Source organism: Pyxicephalus adspersus, chromosome 3 (assembly GCF_032062135.1).
Source record: "Pyxicephalus adspersus chromosome 3, UCB_Pads_2.0, whole genome shotgun sequence".
NCBI classification, from domain to species: domain Eukaryota; kingdom Metazoa; phylum Chordata; class Amphibia; order Anura; family Pyxicephalidae; genus Pyxicephalus; species Pyxicephalus adspersus.
Genome location: NC_092860.1, coordinates 135,296,303 through 135,319,743, shown reverse-complemented (window position 1 = coordinate 135,319,743; position 23,441 = coordinate 135,296,303). Strand labels below are relative to the sequence as shown.

The 23,441-nt window shown below is 38.2% G+C and overlaps 1 protein-coding gene across 2 annotated transcripts in view; it reads right to left on the bottom strand.

Annotated features, from left to right (window-relative positions):
- Positions 1-23,441, bottom strand: part of WDR1 (WD repeat domain 1) — a 32,713-nt gene that overhangs the window by 4,714 nt on the left and 4,558 nt on the right. Inside the window, exons 2-9 of one of the 2 annotated variants that reach the window (XM_072406440.1) lie at positions 19,819-19,940; positions 7,239-7,316; positions 6,512-6,592; positions 4,855-5,088; positions 4,355-4,447; positions 2,780-2,931; positions 2,065-2,152; positions 1,715-1,825 (exon numbers count right to left, since the gene is read on the bottom strand). In XM_072406440.1, the coding sequence (XP_072262541.1) occupies positions 1,715-1,825; positions 2,065-2,152; positions 2,780-2,931; positions 4,355-4,447; positions 4,855-5,088; positions 6,512-6,592; positions 7,239-7,316; positions 19,819-19,940 (959 nt within the window). Of the gene's footprint in view, positions 1-1,714; positions 1,826-2,064; positions 2,153-2,779; positions 2,932-4,354; positions 4,448-4,854; positions 5,089-6,511; positions 6,593-7,238; positions 7,317-13,244; positions 13,506-19,818; positions 19,941-23,441 lie in introns of those variants that run through there. The other variant, XM_072406439.1, reaches the window with a different exon arrangement.

The following is a 23,441-nucleotide window of genomic DNA, read 5'->3' as shown; positions in this document are numbered from 1 at the left end:
GATGACCTTTCTATCTAAAAAAGAAGAATGCAGCTGGCACAAAGGTAAGAGGAGATACAAACTGCTATAAATTACAGCAGTGTAACAATAACTGGATTCTTAAGAGGTAAATGTTCAATCAGTAAAGTTCACTACAATTTCTGATGAAAAATACTATGTGGCTAAAATAACAATTGCTCTATATCTTACTGAAGGACCAAATACAAATATTCCCTGTGTCTTCTAGTGGTCACATTGTTACTATGCGAGATGTATTTGCTAAAATAAGAAAACCCACAAAGCTTACAAAAATTTAAATGCAAGATGTACTGTTCTCCTTTCCTAAAAACGAAGCCAAGTTGCAGGGCTAAATCAATATTCAAATGTATTCTCCAAGATCTAGACATGTGTTCTACCATAAAATACAATTTGTATTTCCATCTGTGTTGTTGGCAATGTTTTTTTTTTTTTTTTTTTACTTCTTCTCTAGGGAAATCATTTTTCCAGGCACAATAAGTAAGTTAGGGGAAATCTGAGTATATATCCAACCTTGGTGCTAATCCTTCCCCCAATTTATCCAAAAAGCATTTACATTCACACCCAGGCAGGATCTTGTAGAGAGGCACAAAACCAGCGCAACAACAATTACACAGCGCTGTACATTAAATAGGGCTTGCAAATGACAGACAGATACAAACAGTGACACAAGAGAAGAGGACCCTGCCCAGAAGAGCTTACAATCTAGGAGCTATGATTTATAAACACAGCTTACTACAACTTCCTAACACAACTGCAAAGCCCCCTGGACAGTAATATGCAGCCTTCCTTGACTTATGTCAGAATATGTAACTAGCTTCTTTTGTCTGTATATCAGTTCTGTAGGTTTCATCTCACTTTATGCGCTACTGACCACAAAACGACAGAGTGAGAAAATCTTTTGGTTAGAGACACTTGACAACAACAAAAAAGTAATACAAGTACCTCCTTACTGCTCTATTTTTAATGAATGTTTTATTACTATATTCTGCAGTTGGTGACCTATAGCTAACCGCACATATATGTAACCACGTAAGAGACACCTGAGCACGTTCTATAGATTGATTTAGGAAAACGCTAGATGCTTTTCTAGAAGCACAGAATATAACTGGATAAGGAAGGGATTCTTCACTGTAAGGTCTGTGAAAATGTGGAATTGGCTCCCTCAGGAAGTAGTTTCAGCAACTACTATAGATTGCCTTTCAGAAAAAGCTGGATGTTTTTCTAGAAGCACAGAATATAACTACGTATTAAAGTTTTAAAGTAAAGATAACAGAGACTGTCGATCCAGGGAAAATCTGATTGCCTCACAGGATCAGGAAGGAAGGAGGTTCCAACGATTTCCATTCAAACATTAAAAAATAACATTTGGGACGGTTATGAAATAAACTATATGTGCACCTTATTAATGCCATAGGTCGATAAGCTGCTTAGCTTTTTTCTTTGCCGTGTGTGCCCTCTGTTCACAATGAACACCCTCACAGAGGTCCTAGTCTGGTTTTCTGGATTACATTAGCTTGTTCAAATCCAGTTTACATAATTTTACATAGAGCATGCAACCCTGATTTATGGCCATCATCTATACACAAGTTCAGTAATATGGACAAACAAGTTATTACACATTAACACAATTATGCCTGAATACATGAGGTTGCATTAGATACAGACCAGTCATGCTTTAAAATAACATAAAGCTTACCACTCCACCAACAGCAACTATTCCAGAGCCTTTGTGAACAGCAACCGACTCCGGCTCGTAATCTAGAGAGTCAACAACAAAAACTTTCTTCTTGTCTTTCAGGAGGACAATCTGTAAAGCAATTAGAAAGAAGAAGATCTTATAAAAGAGGATTTCAACTCCCTGCTAAGCTTCACTTAATGGTTGAATCTCTTAATATGCTTCACTGTAACACAGACATCATTTTCCATCTCGTGTTGTTAAAAATGGCCAACATCATGTCAAAAGATTTTGAAACTTGTAGGGTTGAGCTTAGTGTTTGGTGTTGGGTGCTCTGGTAAAATCACTCCATTGGAACACATATAACCCACCTGGCTGCTGTTGACTAATACAGTGTATCCATTAGATCCCACGCCAAGGCTCTTTGGCTGGACATCCAACTTAATGGCATCCTGGGGACTAAAAAGGAAAGAGAAGGTTTAAACACCAAGTATAAAATGTAACATTTCTGACAGATTTCTGAACACTAGAGATGAAAAAAATAATATAAAATTGGCAGCAACCAAAAAGAGGGAAACCAGTTCGGGTACTACTAAAACACAGGGCTAATGATAACCTCACAGAAAAGGGACCAGATCCTGGCCTATTTGGTAAGCAGATATTTTGTCCCATAGATTTTAAGTAGCTGAGGTTCGTTACCTGAAAGATTTAGTCTAAGTGGTTGCTAGACATGACTGACTGTGAATCAGTCCCCTTATCAGAAAGATATTATGTGTGCCAGACAGAAGCATCGAATAAATATATATTATATATTTTAGAACACATCTATACTTAAACCCTCACAGTGGCTTTGTGGCTCGCACAAAAAAAAAGGCTTCCCCTACAGGAGCCAGGTGGGGACAACCATGGCATTGGCAAATAACTTCTATTAGGAAATTAAAGTGCATGTGCTTTTCAATACAAAGGTGGGACAGATTTAGTAAACACACATGCTAGCTGGATATTCTCTACTAGGTTTCTGGAATGTATGTATAAAAATACAGAACAGGAGTACAAAACAGACACATCATATTCAAGAAAAGTAACCTGTAGGCCTTGCCAATGATGTCCGTGTAACGCACAGTGTCGTCCATGCTGCAAGTGACAAGGTGGTTGGAACTGTCCATGGCCATACTGGACACCTGGTTTGTGTGTCCCTTTCCAGAGAAGGCGTCATTCTCCCCCGTGGCAGCATCAAAGTAATGTGCACAAAGAGGTTAAGGAACCAATTACAAATATTTCACTATAAAGTGCGCTATTTACTGCCATTATGGACAGGCATCAAAAAAAGGGTGGCTCCTCGAATTCATTTAATTTCAGTAGTGCAGTATAAGGTGGGAGTTCTGTAATTTGTTGCACCAGACATCATTTATGAACCCTACATTCTTAATATACAATGTATGTGATGTATCAAATTAGCCAATTGTCTAAAAGTTAGGTTAGCTATATCCAGCATTTAGTGTAAACACAATGAGGAAAACTTTTGTCAGGTCCTTAGACCAACATCAATGAAGAGTAGGCAATTTATTCCCAGAATCCAATGTAATCTGAAAAAACAGTGTGAGGTTTTTAGAGTGGCCAACCCTATGATTCTTACAAACAGCAAACTATAAAGATTCAAACATTTATTTTCACGTATGAGACTATGCATATGGAAAATGTTTTACAGAAAAACATAGGAAGAAATAATGATCAGTAGAGCCGAAAGATTTGAACATTTTATATTAGACGCTATGTTTTCATGTCTTTTTTCTCTCATTTAAACAAGACTGGGAAGAAAGGTGGGTGGGTGAGTGAACTACTGCAAGGGAAGATTTTTGTGGACTATCCGCATCATTATGTTGTGTCTTATAAATTATACTCACTATTCAAAGCATACATAGAAGCTTTGAGTGCACCAGATTGCTGCTGTTACATGGTAAATGTAAAAAATAATATCAAATATTTATTACTATTTTACCCAACTAAAAAAAGAACAGAATAGTCCTAAATGTGTCAAAATATGAAACACAAATGCATTCCAGTAAATAAAATATATTGCAAATTATTTTTTCCCCAATCAAAAGTACATTTTTTAGCAAGTACAGAAAATACTTGCTGATCTTGCTAAAATACTGTGTCCATGTCACTTCTTGGTTCATGAAAAGAAAGCACAAGAAACGTTATTTTTCTTTTGTGAACTAGTACCATCAATCTATCGTGTATTAGAAATGAACTAAAAGGCGGACATGTTTGAAATTCTGTTTAAGTGACAACTATGGTTGTCTCCACAGATACCATGGAGTAATTCATGAAGACACAAAAAGAAGTGTTGCTGGATTACCGGGTGATAAGAGGGAGAAAAGAAGAACATGAATGCAGCCAACACATCTAAAAATTTGTAAACTGAAACCGATTAGATTATTTTGTTGGTTTTGAAATCTTTTAGGCAAAAGGAAAGAAATTAAAGAGAATGTATTTGAAAACTATATTATAAAAGCTAGTAATCTTGTCAAATCTTTACAAATGACTGCACCCTCTATCTGTTCTAAACTAACAATTGAGAAAACACAATTTACCTTGGTGCACCAACTGGTGTGCAACAACAAGCTTAACAACAAAGTAAACAAAGACACAGAAAAGGATATTGACATGCCCGTCATGGCTGCCAGTATAAATTGTCGATCGGCCATCAAGGTTGTGGACAGTCATGCACTGGATAGACTTGTTGTGTCCCTGAAGAAAATAAACATAATATTTAGAAAAAAAAATTTGATAAGTCATATTGTGTTAGAAAGGATTTTCTTTTCTCCTATAGAAAGGTAAAGTTGCCCATAGATGACAGGTGTGTGTGTGTGTGGGGAGCTGGAGTCGTAATAATTTGTAAGAAGCTGAATCTTTATCCTTTCTTAACCTGAAGAATTAGGTTGTGATGTGATGCACGCGCACACACACACACACACACACACACACACACACACTTCAAAAGCCTGCACAGTCATGATCTTGCTTTTAATGTCTACATTACGTATTTTCTACATTATTTTTAGGTATTTTGCTGACCAATACAAAAGAATAAAGAATGGAAAGAAAATTGAAAGCATTTCAACAAATAAAACAAGGGGGTGAGATTTGAAATATACCTTGACGACACGTAAAGGTCTGCTGGGATTATTTTTGTCTAGGTAATTGATATAGCCAGACAAAGAAACACTCAGCAAGTAATCCCTCTGCCACAAGCATCCCAGCTGCTGATCCAGCGTATCTGTACCGAGAGCGAAAGTGGTGACTGCTGAGTTAGCCGCAACATCCCAGATTTTTGCAGTTTTGTCCCCAGACGCAGACAGAAGTTGAGTACCGTCAGCATTCCAGCTAATCTGTGGTAAAAAAAAAGAGCATTGTTACAGCTTGCTGTGCAGACATACACACTTGTTGAACTAAAGAGGATCAGCAAAGATTTTTGGATTTGAAATTAAAGTCAAATGTAGCTAAAACTAAAAGTAATTTTTTTTTAATTCTTTTTTTTTGTGTACTTGGACTCATCTTGAGTTTGTGGTTGTCTGGTGCAAGATCACATACACTTTTTTCTCTTTATAAGTTTTGAGCAACAGGAAGTGCACTAGAACTCATCCTCAGTAAGGTCAGTCCTGCAGTCATAGAAGGGAATGAAGCTTTGTCTGCTCTATGGATTTAGTGATTTCTCAAGTGGTCAGTAGAAGAATCTGTAAATGCTCTATGACACTTCCAGCAACTTCAGGTGAGCATATGTAAACTAAGGGGAGGGGAAGGCAAAACCATGGCAGTCAAATGGGCTGGTATGCACAGCCAGATTTTCATTTTGATCTGATTGAACAATTGGCTCTGTTGGGACATTGTGGGGAAAATTGATTGTGAAGTACACATTGCATCACCCATACCCCACCCATAAAGTAAATCCAATCAATTTCCCATCACTTCTTTCCATGAATATGAAATCTAGTACAGGGGTGTCAAACTCAAATACACAGGGTGTCGAAATTAAAAACTTAGACCGAGTCGGGGGCCAAACTTAAAATTTATTGAAAAAATTGAGGAAGTTTACTACTCCAGCCATAACTAACAAAAACAAACCTCTCTACACACACACACACACACACACACACACACACACACACTTTAGGCTTGAAAAGATTTCTTTCTATCTATGCAGCCTGTGTGTTGTTCATCCTCTCAAATCACAAGTTTGTTGGACACTAAACATTACACTATGCAGTGTCTAGTGGATTGAAACAAACACAATGCCCCTGGTAGTCAGGAACCATGTGATCATTGCCTAGGCTTTGTGTCACATGATGGATGTACAGAAATAATGTCTATGCATTGAAAATGATGATGTGAGGTGGTAACGCGGGCGGGCTAGATTTAGTTCATTTTCAGGGCTAGATGTAGTTCACTTTCAGAATTCTTTGGGGGGGTCAGGAAAAAAAAAAAAAAAAAAAAAAGGACCTTGAGGGCCTCAGTTTGACAACTCTGATCTAGTACATATATGTACAGTACATATATCAAAATATCAGATTGGTCAGTGAAATACAAAATGCAAAATACTAACAAAAATGTTTTAAGGTTATGTTTAATTAACCAAAAAGGAAGATTATGCGACTTTCATCACTGCGGCCTCTATACAGCTTATGGGAAACCTATTAATCTGTCTTAACATATTACTATGTGATTGTACAACTTCTGAATGATCTACTTGCAGAATTATAATAGAGAGCTACCCTTTTATGAAAAGAAAGGTAAGTGGTAAAAGAAATGACTTACTGCATAAACTCCTCCATCATGGGCTTTTCCTGCTCCAAGCTGGCCCACTTTTTCACCAGTTTTACCATCATATAAAAAGATCTGTGAAAAAATTGTATTCATTAAAACATGGTTGATCTTTGTTCATTATGGTAATTGTAATATAAAGATTACAACCAGATTCTTCAATCCCAATTTAAAGTAAACCAGTCCCCTTCGTTTGACAACCTGACACTCAATTCGCCCACTAAATTCCAGAAGCTAAAAACAAACACCATTATTTTCCAAATATCACGTGAATACACCCATCTTATGGTGTGATACTTCCCCCGCCTCCTAGATTGTAAGCTCCTCTGGACATGGTCCGGTCTTCCTCCTGTGTAACTGTATCTCTCGTTCATTTGCAACCCCTATTTAATGCACAGCGCTGGATAATATGTTGGCGCTATAAAAAAATCTGTTTATTATTATTAATAATAAATCTTTTTTAAATAGTCCAATAAAAAAGTATCATGTCTGTATAATCATCCCAGAATGTGCAGTTGGCACCATGTCTGTGTGGACCAGCGTTGGTAATTACAGTACAACTACTAAATTTGTTTTGACCAAATATAAAGCCTTGGATGACTGTGTACTTATTGACACCAATAACTGTCTCCTCTCTACACCTGGGTATATTAAGGTGGCAGTTATTAGTTTTTTTTTTAAATTAAAACTTATGAAAAGGAGCTTTTGGCATCCAACCTACCTGTCCATCTGCACTTGCAGTTGCAAATCTGTTCCCATCAGGTGAGAAGCGCACACAATTTACAAAACGGCTATGATCCTGAAAAAGAGGGGGAAAAGCAGAACATATATCAATCTTTTTAATATTCAGCGCTTATAGTTTATATAACAAACAGATAAGTTTCCAAATTTTACAAAATCACAACGCAGAATGATGATATTGCTTAAAGATAAATGTAAGTGAGCTTGCCTTGTGCTGCACTTTTCATAAATATGGCCTAACAAGTCAATGCACAATTGAAAAGTGTATGAAACCTCTGGTAGTCATCTATAGCAACTAATTTCCTTGTTTTATTGCAATGGGAATATCTAGCTGTTCTCTGATCTTTTTAGGAAACCTTCCCCCAAACATGCTTTCGAGGTTTAGGGTTCTAGGTCATCAAGATAAATGGTTTAAAACAAAGTCAATCTAAAGTCTATACGGTTTATGTGAACCCAAAATCGGGGAGCTGCCATTGCTGACTTGTTTTTTAAGGTGCGAGTTCTGATGCAATTCGCTTTAGCCTGATTTCAGAAAGGGGCTTCTTAGGCATCAGTGTTCTCCCCAGTCCCTTTCAGCCCGGCGCACCAGAACTTTTCAGTATCCACCTGGCTGTTTCTCGTGGTTACGGTCACTGGTTTCTTAAGTGAAACCAGATCCACTACTGCCATCATGCCAGGATCATTTTTATTATATGAGTGTTAAGACCATGCCGTTAGCTTTTAGGAAGCGACAAGGACGCTGCAATTCTGGAAAAATTAACCAGCAATCCCATCACTTGCTGTAAATATCAACCCGAAATAGGAAAATGAATGCAGCTGCCACATCCAAGGACTGGTAAACTGCAATTTATTACTTTTTAATTTTAAATAGGATTAATTCTGCCTGTGTACCCTTAGCAGAGAATTACCCCATGCAATCTGTTTTACAGACTGTGTAGGAGGCAAGAACAAAATCTTTCCAACAGCAGCATAGGAATTAATAAAATCCAGTTATTCTGATCTTTGCCAGCTTTAGGAAAACAAAGTTACATTGTACAGACTTTTTGCATGTTCCATGAATTTTTAGAACATTTACCATGGAGTGTCTATATTACTATGGAGAATACCTTTGTTAAAAAACTACACAAAAAATACCTTTTTATTCAAAGTCATGAGATGAAAGAAGTATATTAAAGTTATTGTGGAACTAAAATCCCACTTTGGAAACAGGCAATGTCTCTTCTGCAATGACCGATCTAACCTGCCTGATCACCACTCCGCTGCCTAACTGCTGAGCATGCCAGGGAAACCCAGAAAACTTGCCTTTATTAGCCTTCCATTGTGTAGGACTAAATAAACTCAGGCCAAGTTAAGTTATCCGATCATGGCAAATCAAGATGGCCTGTAGAACGCTTCCAGGTAGAAAATAAGTTAGATGACTGTGCCCTGTGATGGAACAGGGATAAGTGAGTAGCATGGGTTTTGGTTTGGTTTAATGGTACAAACATTCTAAAAGCTTTCAAATAGAATGGATCCGAATACGTTTTTATACAGTTTCTTCAATATACGGGAGGTAATTTACTAATATACTATACTATACTACTAAGTATATATATATATATATATACACACACACACACACACACATATATACCTTTCACTACCTTTCTTTCAAGGAGGACATTGTGCCTGTTGTATTATCAGTGTGGGACTGTCATCAGCTTCCTGTGGAAAACTAATGATTAATTGACACAGGATACCTGTTCTACTTTTACTGCAAGGATTAGTGTCATCTTTTGTCACACATGGATTGGCTTACAAAGGAAAGTGAATCATACAGAAACTGTATAACATTACTGCTCAGATAACGCACCAAAAAATAAAAAGAAAAAAAAAGGACTCTGCCTCCTTCGTTATCTAAAGCTGTATTTAATTAAAATCTGGTTTGTCTGCTTTGTATAGAGTTAGGCACTGTAGTTAGGCATGTACACATTAGATTTCATCATTGGAAAGGAAACCTTTACGATCCTTACCAACGACAAAGGACTGAAACATGCATAAACGAGCGTTGTATATTCATTGCTGCTCTGCTCTATGAACGATGGAGCGGCACCCGCTGCGCTCTCTCCCCTTTATTTGGATTACAATCGTTCGTCCATCCCCCAGGACAGATCTATGATCGACATCGTACGGCCACTCTACACAACAGATTCTCGTCTGATACTAGCTTTAAGCTTTGGACTGCATTGCCCAGTTTTTTTTTTAAATGGTTTAGGTACAATATCTCTACTTAGAGGGTAGGTCAGAATGGGCAAACTTTTTGGCTCAGGGGCTACGATGAATTTTAAAACATGACAGACAGGTCAGGTCAGTATCAGGCGGATGAAGAATCTTTGTATGACCTATTATAAATTACACGTAAAAGTGGCCCAGATTAAAAAGTCCAATGGGCCGTATTTGGCCCATGGGCTTGCCCATGCCTGGAGTAGGTTGTTGATATTGATTAAAAAAAAAAGTGACAAATTGAGAAATAGACAAACAGTAAATCAGTAGAAGAATTGTTGTGTTGTGTAAAGTCAAAAAAATGTATCTAAAACTAGGAAAGCAAGTGAAGATCAAGAGGTAAGCAGAACTTGCCTTTAAAAAAATAAAAAAATAAAAAAATAAAAATCCAACATTTCTCCAGCTAATGCTACATATAAAGATAGGTCTTAATAATTTTTAAAAGTAGGATGCCATCAAGTAATAAAAAAAAAAATGTCTTCAGCTTTCCAGAGTACATTTTGTTTTATTTAGTTAATTTAGTTTAAAATGATCTTTGTTTTGCAGTTGTGGCTTTTTAAACTCATGCTCAAATCAGATTTTTAACATTTCTATTGTGTTACTTAGGTTTCTTTTTGAAATAGTGTACTTTGTATATGAACATGTATTCATAATTCAGTAAAGACTTCTGGACTCCTCCAAGTGTCATAAAGCTACTAAAAGATGCTGCAAAAGATGATTCCTTGCATGCATTCTGAAGTCAGATGGAATCAGGCAGCAGGAGAATAAATTACTAACGGGGGCACATGGACTGAATCGCTAGGGACACACAGAAAAGGAAAAACAAAAAAGACTTCTGTATTGCACGTCTGCCCAGAGCTTGCCAGCTGGGAATTATAAGGCATAATAATAATCATACAATGAGAGCGCGGCACAGAGCGTCTAATGAGGCCTGGCCCTGTCACTTCGATGTGTACACTACGAAATGACATCATCTGTCTTGTTACAGCAAACACCATATTACAGACTGGGAAAGGAGGCCTTTCAAACCGTACAAAAGTTGTAGACCAACATTAATCGACCTCCTGCAGCGGGCAGCTGAACAGCTCAGCCATTATCAGGAGGCCAGTCTTTCTTGAATTTTAGGAAGTGTGGGACACTTGGGGATATTGGGTCTGTTTAATACTAAAGATAGGGGATGGCCTACATTCAGCAGCCCACCAAGTTCTCATGGGTGATTGTTACAGTGAACCAGTGATCGTTACATAAGTCTACTTCTTTTTAGTATAGTAAAAACATTCAACTCAAAAGAAAGGTGTTTCCTCCCAACTAAAATTATTCGAGCTGTTAATAAAGGAGGATCTAACTTCAAAATGTACCTATAGTGAGAGAATATGTTAACTGTTACTGATAAAGTCATTGTAAAGAATGTTAATTGCCTGTATCTGATCTTTCTGTAGTGACAAGCCTGAAACAAACATGCGGATAACTGTGGCAAAAGTTGTGCAGCTATTAGCCGAGCACCTGAGCTGTACTCATTCTGGGTCAGAGATTCAGAAGGTATTTAAGGCATAGAATCAGAACAAATAATTGGTATAATACAATAAACCAGGTAAGTAATGGAGTACACAAAACACTAAACATTACTTGCAAATCTTATTTTTCCCGTACAGTGATATGGTGACAGCATAATTTGTTCTTCACACATAGTAGTGTTGATGGACTTCCAGACTTAAAAGCCCAACTCCAGGTAACACTTTTCAAGCTGTTATAGCAAACTTTTTACCATCAGGGATCTCTTGAAATAACTTTCAGGTCTTCAGGGACACCCCGCTATAATTATTATAACCACAGCTCACATTATATTAATGTGGTGGTCAGGAGGAAAAGTTTCTCTTACATTTCTCACCAAGAGCAGAAAATGATCAATACAGACAAAAAAAAATGTCTCCCTATGATCACCCTGTTCAGAAGAGCATTTATTGTTTGAAGCCAAGCCCTAGGATTCAATTTGGTCTCGGTTACAGGCGATATCCCTGCACAAAATTCTGCCCACAGCTGTCCTCTCCCCATCTATTATACAAACCAGCACAAAGAAGACTACCGTTGGTTTCTTTCAAAGCAAATTAGAAAACGGCTGCCCACCCCAAGTGTTATAACAAAAAAATATATGGAGCCTCCCCTGAAAACTATATATCCTAATCCAGCACATGATTGGCCATTACATGTGAACTTGTAAAAGCAGAAGTATAAACTCAAACATACTTATGCAAAGGTATGTAAAAACCAAGCAGATACAAAGTGAAATTCCACCAGAAATACTCAGTCTGAACATACAAGCCTCTCAACAGCTTCCTGTAATTTGCTTAACTCTCGCTTTTCACATTCCATGTTGGGTAAATATGGAAATCATGTCATAATTTATTCAGCATCGTGTAAGTATTTGAGCAAGCAAAACCAGGAGGCAACAGGATCAAAGCAAAACTGAAATGTGTCTTGGAGGTGCTTACAAATGTCCTGTGGTTAAAAGGTAAAAATCAGAAATATATAGCACTAACAATTCTTGAGCTTCTGTATATTCTGTATTGTGCATAAAGATTCTGTATTTTGCTACACAGCAAAAGATCAATGTGCAAAAAGAAAAAACAAATTCTGTTTAGATCAGTCTAGAACCAATTCATCCCTGGAATTTGTTTGGTTACCAGTTGATTGGGTTTTCACAAAAATAAGGCATGTACAGCAAGAAAAGAACTGGCTGGAAGGGTATTGCTATGTCATTTTTATGATTTTTTAGCGAATATGAAAAATCATTTAGTTACAATGTTTAAACTTCCTTCATGGAGATCGACAATGAACTTGTCTGCCCTCATTGATTTTAAGATGTATGGGGAAGTGGGGGACTGAATAAATCTGGTAGGATAATGGGAACATAAAAATGAAACAAAGACTGAAAGAGGACACATAGGAGAATGTGTGCTGACCGAGCAAACATTTGAAACCAAAGTCCTCCATATAAACCTAAGCAACAAATTATTGTTATATACTGGAAGGGTAATCATTTAGGATTGTTTGCTTAGTTATACTTGTAAATTGATGTAGCCATTGTTTGCTTAGTTCTTGCATCTTTTATAGACAATTATACATCTTTAGTAAAGACACACGTCACCTTAATATTGTGGGCTTGCATACACTCCCTTGAAAACCGCCATAGAATTCAGACTAATATTGAGCCGAGAAAAACAAACAGGCAAGGGGATGAGATAATTTGGGCTGATAATTTGGAAACAGTCTATGTGACCAGGGAAACCAATTTGTTTTTTCTTTTACAATGAATACATTGTTTTGAAACCATTACAATTTTCACTAAACGTGATGGGGCCATCAACAAGACTACATATGCTGACCTGGCTCTCCTCTCTACTTGACTTTTTGCAAAAACTGTAATTCAGTTTTGTTGCTCTGCAACGGCTTCAGAATCCACAAGCCAGCGCACACCACATTTGTGCGGTGTGGTGTGTGTATTTTAAATATATTATGTCAAGTACCAGTGACAGTTCCAAGTCTTTTTGGTCTCCTACATGCAAGATTGGTGACGTCCCGCAGTGTTCTCAGGGCTTTTAGTGCTCTACACAAGGGAGGCTTTTATACAACACATCTAAAATAAATTATAGGTATATATAACCTTATTCGAAGGCTTTTTATAAAAAGTTGCCCTGGCAACAGGGTTTCAACATAAAATTCTTACTGAAACTGTAAACTTGAACTTGAAAGGTGGTCCCTCAAAGAAAGCAGAGCAGTTGTCGTCGCTGCCAGTCACAAGCCGATAGGGCCGGGTCTGTTTGATGTCCACAGAGTTGATAACTTTGTTGTGTCCTGTAATGTCTCCAACGGATGAGCCGGTATCCCAAAGAAACACAGCACCAAACCTAAGTGGGGGAGAGAAGAGAATATTAGTTCTACATGCCCTACAAAATTTTTTGTTAACATGCATTTTCCTAAACTGTAAGCGATCAAAATGTTCATCCAGTTTTGTTTCGTGGCCCCTTACACTGACAACACTTCATCTTATCACTCTGTTCAAATGTTTATTAGCATTATCCTTGTACTGTGCGACTGGTTCCTTGTGCTGCTTCCCCCTCCCTAATTTCTGATGTACAAAAGGCAACCAACATATTTTTCAATGCTTGTAATAATAAATGATTTAATTTGTGTATTTTATATCTGGCAGAAGGTTAGTAAAAGTAATCTGCATTTTAAATTTGGTGATTTGCCCACACTTTAAAAATATGCAAGACCTAATTAGAAACACATTACATAACATATGGCAGCTTTTTTTGTTTCCTGGCAACAATGTAGCAAACTTTTTCCAGCTAAAGCAAGGGACTAGATATCAAAACATGTACTTTAATAGCAAGATCAAACAAACTAAAGCTTAAAAAAAAAAAAAAAAAAAAAAGAAGAATCTAAATGTGTTCTTAAAGTGAAACTGAAACGAAGTTAATAATTGCCCTCGTTGTAAGAACATAGGGCAAGTAATGCTACCCTTAGCAAGACCTAATATGCGCATGTAGAGCGATTGCATTACTGTGCTGCTAACTATTTTTGCAAGAGATTGAAACAAAGAGCCTCTCCTGTGATTGCCACACACACACACAAACAGACTAGGAATGCAGAATAAGGAAGAAGTCTGCAATGGAAAAACCGTGTTCAACCCAGAATTTTTCTTTAAACTGGGTGGGATGAAATTGTAGGTGGGTGGCAGCCCCAGTATTGTGACCCAACTCATTAGTAACCACCCGAAAACAGTTAAGTGGTCACTGAAAAATGCCGGTGGTGTGCCTGGCTAAAAAGGGCTGGGGAGAACACTGAACAAAGATCAGCTGATGGGAGACTACAGGCAATCCTAATCCTGTGCCCTGCATTGTTTTGGGGACAGCTTCCCAAAATAAATAAATTTTTATGTAGATCTGTAAAAGTTACTTGTATTGTAGATATCTGAACCAAAGTATAAGCATTTAAAAAACCCATGCAGCAACAAAGAAAGCTTTCACTTTTGTGAAACGTTTTGAACCCTGAATTTGTCATGGTTGTGCACACACAGAACACATATCAGCACAGTCACATCAGTGTTCTCCCCAGACCCTTTTAGCCGGGTGCACCGCCTGGCACTTTTCAGTAACCATCCGGCTGGTTACTAAAAAGTTGGATCAACACAAAGCAATGGTCACCACCCACCTACCCTACAGCTTCTTCCCACCCAAAAAAACAAGAAAAGAAATCTGGGGAGAATACAGCACATGCAATGTTTTGTGGAATTTCTTTACCCATGATTCCTTAGCAGACACATTAAAAGTTTTGGGAGGTGCTGACAGCATAAAAAGGGGTTGGAAGGGTTGTTATGTAATCGTTGGGGCCCAAACGGGAGCATGATTAAAAAAAGTGAAACCACTATCTATCTGCAATAAGGATTGCAGTGGATTATAGTGGATTCTGGTGAAAGCAGTGTTCTCCTCAGCCCCTTTTAGCCGGGCGCACCACCAAGCACTTTTCAGTAACCACCGGGCTGTTTCTGGGTGGTAACCGAAGAGTTGGGACACAAAACAGGGGCTGCCACCCACCTACAGCTTCTTCCCACCCAGCTTAAAAACACTTCTGGGCTAAAGGTTTGACTAAAAATTTTAGACCAAAAATAAATAAAAATAAGACAAACACTATAATGTTTTTTTTTCAGCTGGGATTAGATGCCTTTAACTATAATGACGCTTTTGTTAAAATCAGAATACACTTCAAGCAATAGATTTTATACATCCATTCTGCTTCATCATAATAGCTCACTTAGCTAGCTAGCTGTATCTGTATTCCCACAATCATCACCCACCCACATAAGTGGGAGTGATCTTCTAGTTCTATTCTATAGGCATCAAGTAAAATCCTGACATCTTCATGGAAACCAAACTCTTGACATACATTATATCTGTCAGAGAGAAGTGTTGTCTTCCAATGTAGCTTGTCATATCTCTGTGTTCCTGCATTGTAGAATGAATGATGAATCAGAATTGTTCATGTTTACTGTACAATACATACAATAACTCTGATAAGCAGGGAATTCTCAGCACAAAGCCCATAGAAAGTGCTGCAGCTGCATCTGACTAATATAGATTGGGTGATGAGTGATGCAGATATCTTTGCATAGTTGGACCGTATCAGCACATCCAACTGCATTGTTCTTCTACCTTTAGTTCCAGAAGAGATACTTGTCAGTTGCATCGAGATCCATTCTGTTCTATAAATGCTAACTTAGTTCCTTAAACACTGATTTTTTTGAACCAAACATCTATTATTTTTATTATTATTAGGAGCTCAGCTATGAGGGTCTTTATTTAAGGCTTTCCCTACTAAAGGTTGGCGACTAGCAATTCCGTTCTCCCAGCTGCGTTCCTGTACTGACCTCATGTCTTCGGTGCTTTTAACACATACTACAAGTTTTTAACACACTTTGCAGGCATGATCCACTGTCCTCATGTCAGTAACTCTTGCAAAGTGAATGTAAACACAAGCAAATGCAAAGAAATTGCAGGAGATGAGCAGCACTGAGATTTGCATATGTAAAAACCACCTGGGGACCCAGCTTGTTATTTGATGTAGAGGTTTAGCTCAGCTTTAAATGTGAACTTAGGAACTGCACAATCTATATTTTTTTAAAGAAGATAAGAATCTACTTCCTAGACTGACATGGTAGCAGACAGATCATGGAGTCAAGTGATTCCTGGTACCAGGCAGCTCTTGGCTGTGCTCAGAATGTCTTTTAAATCATCTTTTTGCTGCTACCTCTTACCTTGTGACTTCTCGCAAAAGTTGCAAACACTGGGGGAGAGGGGACAAAGCAAATGCTTGCTCCTGCTGCAGCAGACATCATCTCAGCCTAGGCAAGGTCATTTAAAGTGGAGCTAAACCCTGTGTATACTCCCCTCCCCCTGTTCAGTGATGTGCACCATCATCTTTTTTCCTTCTTGTTTAGATCTTGGGGATGAGGGGCACTGAAATTCATTCAGCCCTGGCACCCGCAAATGAAACAGATGTGTCAGCAGTGCTCAACCCAGAAATGTTTTTAAGCCAGGTGAGAAAAAAAAAAAAAAACAGATGCGATATAAAATCCACTGGGTGCGTATTTGGCAACAACAACTTGATGAGCATGTTCAGTGTAGACATCAGCAATGGCTGGGTTCTGTGAAAAAACCACAAAGGGAATTAATGTGATGTAAACTTATAGACAGCACACTGCAGAGAAATCAGCAGCATTAAACATAGAATCCCACGTAGCATACACCCTGTCTCTATGAGTTAAAATATTTTCTGCGTGTACAATCCTTGATTTCTAACAGTCAATGCAATGAGGGAAGATGGTGAGCATGACCATAGCAGCAAACATTTTCAGAAATCATCAATGGCACGTCTCAAATTCTTTAGCAACGTTTTCTTACTATGCATGCATTAGTCTGGTGAACACATCCGGCATGTAAGAGCACATATGTGAATAGAAAACTCTTGAGGCAAGACAAAAATTAATGAGTAGTCTGTATGCATTATTCATTTCATATTTCCAGAATTAAACCACAGCATTGCATTGTTATCGCACAGTGTGATACCATCAACACAGTGCTATGGTCATGGGGAAAATTAGCCAAATAGGAGAGGAATGAGGATGAAAAAAATGCAGCAAACAGATTTCAGCCCACATAAGTCACATGAAGGGACTGCTGATAGGTTGGGTTGGTTTAGGATAAATCAGTTTGCCTTTTTGTTGTAGACCACAAACAAGGAAAGAGGTTTATAAGAACTGAACTCAAATATATATTAGCTTAACCTGAAGGTGAAACTACAACCACAGCCCCACCCTTTACCTAACATAACACAGTAAAGGTACAATTATTATTATTATTATTATTATTATTATTAATAATAAACAGGATTTATATAGCGTCAACATATGACGCAGCGCTGCACATTAAATGGGGACTAATAAATGCCACAACCCTTGTCTTGCGCTTGCTAACACACCTCCATACAGGTGGCATCTGAATGCCACTAAGCAAAAAACAATTTGCTGTGTGTGTGTACAAATGTGTATCAGCAGAAAAGGGAAAAAAATCCCGGATTCTAGTTGAGCAGCAAGTTATCAATTACTTTTATTATTGTGATTTCAAGCCTTCATAGTTTAAAAAAGTAAATACAATCATGTAATATATATATATCTATCATTTTAACAGCCTAAATTTCTTTGTGCTACAAGAAATATGTGGGCTGCCACAATTAACCTCTCCTATAAATGTTATTTGCCTAGTTGTCGGTGACCCTGTGACTTTAATACTTGCTAAGGCTGGGTACACATGTGCAATAATTGTCTCTGGAAAGGATCTTTCACAATCTTTTCCAACAACAAAAGACTGCACAATGCATGAATGAGCGCTGTACATACAAAGCCGTTGAGCTCTATGGAGAAGGCAGAACGACGGATCGGCACCCCTTCACTTTCATTACAATTGCTTGTTGTCCATGAATCTGGCAGGACGGACAATTAGCCCTGTACACACGGCAGATTCTTGTCCGATATCAGCCCTGAGGAGGTTATCAGACGAGAATCATCTGACGTGTGTACATAGCCTTAGTCACAATTCCACAAGGAGAACACAGATTTGGTGACTTCACTTATGTCATCGACCCAAAGTACTGAAGTTTTTGGATCAGACTGACAGACAACTAACATTTGAGCTTTACTTTACTAGGTAAGTAGGAAGCAAAGCAGTTTTTGCTTCCTAACCATTATTATTCACAGCCGAAAGCCATGATAAGAATGCAGGATCCAGGGGGTATTTGACCTCTGCTTTCTGACCACTCATAAAATCACCTGATCTCTCATTAATATTAATTTTTTTTCTTTTTAACAAGAGAGGCGTTGGAGGCAGTTAGCTGCACTACCAGGAGATAATCTGTATGACCTAAGCCTTTGAATAACAATCTACATATTTTTCGCAGCATAGACTAATCTTGTCATAATAGACGTACAAGCGTTGTCATTGCTTCTTTCTGAAATACAATGATTAGTTCTGCTAATTCACGGGCTCCAAAGACCATGAGTTGCTGACAAAGAAAAAAAAAAAAAAAGGGAATCAGAATACACCATTACTCCTATTTATTACAGCACAAAGTTTTCCATAAATGGCCACTTTTTCACCACTGTAAGCAAAGTCTTTTTCAGAATCACCAGTTACAGATTCTCTAAACTCTAGGAGACGAGTACCTTTGAAAAGTTAGGAGTGGCCGTGACTCAGCACACACTCACACGTACATCCTACGGGCACTTGAAACACAAAACACACAATCAATGTGCTGTAAAGTCATCAAGATCGTGCCCTGCTTGCTGCTAACAAGTTCATGCGTGTCCTTATCCATCCTTCCCTAGATAATCATTACATGTGACAGCTACACACATCACATACAGGGGTACAAAACAAAGACACGGAGCAGATTGGTGTTTTCATTGCTTTTTACTTGAAATTCAACCTCAAACTCACGTAGAAAGTATTTTCACCATGTCCCTGCTAACAAGGCTCCTTGTAAATATCCATTTACACAATAGTCTGGGTCAGGAGGTACCGCGGAAATATACTTGCGATAGTCAGCCCGTCCATATTCCATCACAAGGTGCCACCATCTTCTTTCTTCATTCTCTTCCTGGGACAATATTTAGCTATCTTGATTGGCTGGGCCAGGATGACATAAACCTGAGCAGGTGCGGAATAAGTAATTCCCAGAACGTGGAGTGTTCTACCCAGCCCCCTTTAGCTTGGCGCACCTCCCGGAACTTTTCAGTAACCACCCAGCAGTTTTTGGAGTTGGATCACAATATAAGGGCTGCCATCAGCCTACATTTTTTTCTGACCCAGCTTAAAAAAAAAATTCTGACATGCAAGGGAAGCCAAACACGGAGCTGCCCATGAACAGCTTGATGGTGATCTAGCAAATAAGAACCGTTAAGGCAGAAGAGATATCACCTATCTATTTCTATAATCACCTGCCTAATTGCCCTTTTTTAAAACAAAAAAAGGGACTTTAGTACTACTAAGGTGAATGGAGTCCTCTATTTACATCCTTAGTACAGTATCCATATATGCAACAGAAGACAACAAGAACTCCTCCCAAAGATTTTCAGCAGCTGATCCAAAATCTTATCTAGAAAAAGTTGTTCACTTTCAAGTTATTGCTATAATCCACTTCATCTGGTTTAATGTGTGTGAAATACACATCCAGTGACTCCTTACCTCAATATTCCGGATGATAACACATTTCCCATTCGTGTACAGAAAGTTATTGCCCTTTGGGTCTCCTCCAAGAATTTTCGCCACTCCTCTTTCCATCTGAGGAAGGCTGGCAAACACACTTTCTGCAAAGAAGAAGAAAAAAAGTCTATTTAAATAATAATCATGAAATGTTCACTAAAGATTAATATTTCACATTCTTCTGTTATAGTGCTATATCAGCAGATTTTCCCAAACTTTTCAACTTAGGGGAACCAAGGAGTTTCAGATCTTCAGAGAATCCCTTCTATAATTACTATATCAAAGTATGTTTATGCGGTGATCAATGGAGGGAATGCATCTTACATTTCTGGCCAGTGGGAAGAATGTCACCCTTACAGATTGCCAAAAAGATCATTGGTGTCAGGAAAACTGGCTTGAGACAGGCTGCAAACCCCTGCAACCTCTGGAGGAACCCCAGGGTACAATGGGAGCCTGATTGGGAAACACTGGAATAGCAACAGAAGTGTGAATAGTAAGGGTTATAGTATTAAACTTGTCAGTTCATTTCTTTGCCTTGTGACCCCCATTATCAGGATTTACCAGCACTTCTGGTCTCAGATGCAGGTAGGAACGATTCATTAAAAGAATTTAGAATCATCATTTAGAACATTGTGTAAATATTATCTTTTAATATAGTCAAAGTGTACCATTATTATCTGTTCAAGTGTCAGTGGTCAAAAGACAAAAAGTGTAGATACCCAGTATAGACAGCAATACATTAAAAAACTGTAGGGGGTTCCACCCCTTTCCCACTATCTAAAACTAGACGTTTTGACTATACATGCAAATTTAAGTAGCAGAAAGAAAACACTAACAATACTCATACACCAGCATGGACGAAGTGATTTTTACAACCCAAAAACCAAAGTAGAATTAATATGACTACATACAGGTGTAGATTTTATACCAATAAATGGCAGTGAGAAATCTGTCCAACCTTGATTAAACACCAACTCATAACAATCCTTGCATATTGTGATACATACTTAGGAATCCTGCACCTTTATCATTCTCTATAGAGGGTTAGCATATCACTGGTGTGATAAATCTGCTCATAACTTCCTTCCATATCTAGCTTTCAGAAAAGACGCCATCATTTACTTTAATTGAGCTATCTAATGCCTAAAACTGACTGGCTAGTTGTAATTCTGCAAAGGGGGAGAGTTGCCATACAGTGCTGACCTGTCTCTGATGACAGAACAGAGATAAAAAGGTGATACGGGTATTCTAGGAAGAGTAAGTATGAAGTGTCGTGTTCAGTGGATTTCTGAGAGCAACTTCTGCTTCTCCAAATAATGAGAACATATATTTGCTAAACTGAAAGATATCTAGTGATCAGGTCTACAGGCAGTCCGTGGGTTACATAGGAGATAGGGACTGTAGGTTTGTTCTTAAGTTGAATTTGTAAGTGGGAACAGACACATTAGTTTATTAAATGCAATTAGGACAGATGTTTGTCTCAACGTAATATTAGGCAGTGTGGTGTCAGTTACTGTATAAAATCCTCACTGTGATTTAATCACAAACAAAGCAAAAAAAGAGCAAACTGTGCTTTGATTTGCAAAAACAAACAACTGAGGAGTTTGTCTTGGTCATTAAAAGAGTTACAAGAGTCTGCAGAAGGAGCGCACCTCCCTATGATCACCCACAACCCCAGCTGTGTTTAGCAAAAATATTTCTTCTGCAAGCCTATACCTCCCCCCCATCCAGTTTGTATGTCAGATGTCCTTAACTCAGGGACTACCTATATATGCACATTTACTGAAAATCGGCCACTTTCTAGTTATTTAATTTTCTGTAGCAGTAAAAATGCTTGAAATATATCTTTATAGGCCAATCCCATTTAATAATAATAATAATAATCCCATTCTAGAACCTGTAGTAAAACCTAGTAAACCATTTTTCTTGAAAGCCCACCTTTCACGGCATATATGTACCTACCCATTACAACTGCCACTATGTTCAGCTGAATACAGCAATACTTCCGACTATAGGGATCAAGTCACTGCTTCCATGTGACAGCAATGGTGCTTTGTGATTGGTCCTCGGTCAGTTGGCTGGCATACAATCCTTACCGCATACATGCTCCAGTAAGAGTAACTTTTCTTCACTTTTGTGGCAAAAATGAGCAGTGGGGGAGCAAAGAGAAAAGGAATATGAGCAGCCAGGGAAAGCTGGTTTGTTGAACAGTGTTGTGTACTGTGCCAATATTGTCCAGTTTAAGCCTGGGACAGATCCTGGAAAAGGTAGATAGTATTTTTTAACAGCTGAACAGGCTGAAGTAGTCGGAGGACATGGCTGTGTGATCTGGCATGGGTGCCCAGATCTTAAGACTGGCTGGACTATAAAATCCTTTACTAATTAAAGTCACATATTATTTGATTACTGTATTTAGCCATTTTCAGACTGCAACTTCATGTTATTAAACATCACAAACTGCCTCTAAAATGATAGTGTAGGATCCTTCGAATTAAAGCATACAAACTATATCTGGAGTTACTGGATACTCCCAGGACACATCTTCTACATCCATCCAAAAATAAATAGGCATGCAGGCAGGTGCTCACTCTTCTGCCCTTGCTTGCTGTTTGTGATATTGATGCACCTCATATATACCTATCCCTAAATGGGACCCAAAGTTTTCCAATTACTATAGGAACAAGTTATCAGGGAGAACTGCACACTCAAATCTATTTTTGTATTAATGCAGAAACTGCATCAAATTACTTACTGTAACGATTTTTTACTGCTATAGAAACATGACAGCTTTGATCTTTCTGAGACCATTCTTTGTACACATAAGCCCAGCAGCTGAAATATTCCAACATCTAACAAATGCTATATCATAGGATTCCCAGTGTTGGAGGGACACCATTCAGACATGCAGGAATGCCTGGACAGCTTATACAGCACTGAGCAGTACAGAATGTTATCAGTAAACTATACAGGTCATCAGAAAAGAGGAAGCTAGGATGGTGCTGACATTATATATGACTGAAAAAGAAAAAGCTTAGGCACACTTTTTAATAATTGTCATCGTAAAAGATCCTTTCCAATGACAAACGACTGCACAACGCATGAACGAGCTCTGAACATACAGCACTGTTTTGTTACTAGATTGTAAGCTCTTCGGGGCAGGGTCCTCTCCTCCTGTATCTCTGTCTGTATTAGTCTGTCATTTGGAACCCCTATTTAATGTACAGCGCTGCGTAATATGTTGGTGCTATATAAATCCTGTTTATTATTATTAATAATAATGGAAAGGGGAGGGGGGAGAACAGAACTTTCACTTTTTGTTACGATAATGGATGGATCCACGAGGACGGTTGTTCGGACAATTGACAATGAGCGCTGTACACAAACCAGATTCTCATCCGATATCAGCCCTGAGCCGATTATCTGACGAGAACCATTGCACGTGTGTATGTAGCCTTACTTTACAGCTGAATTCTGAAAATCAAAAAAATTGCTCAACTACAAGAGGTATGTGCAATCTCACTTCTCGGTATGTTTTGTGTATTTCTTCCACATTTGTGTATAGATCCAGTGTAAAAATCTGCCATTGCTAAGAGCTTTCTGGTGTA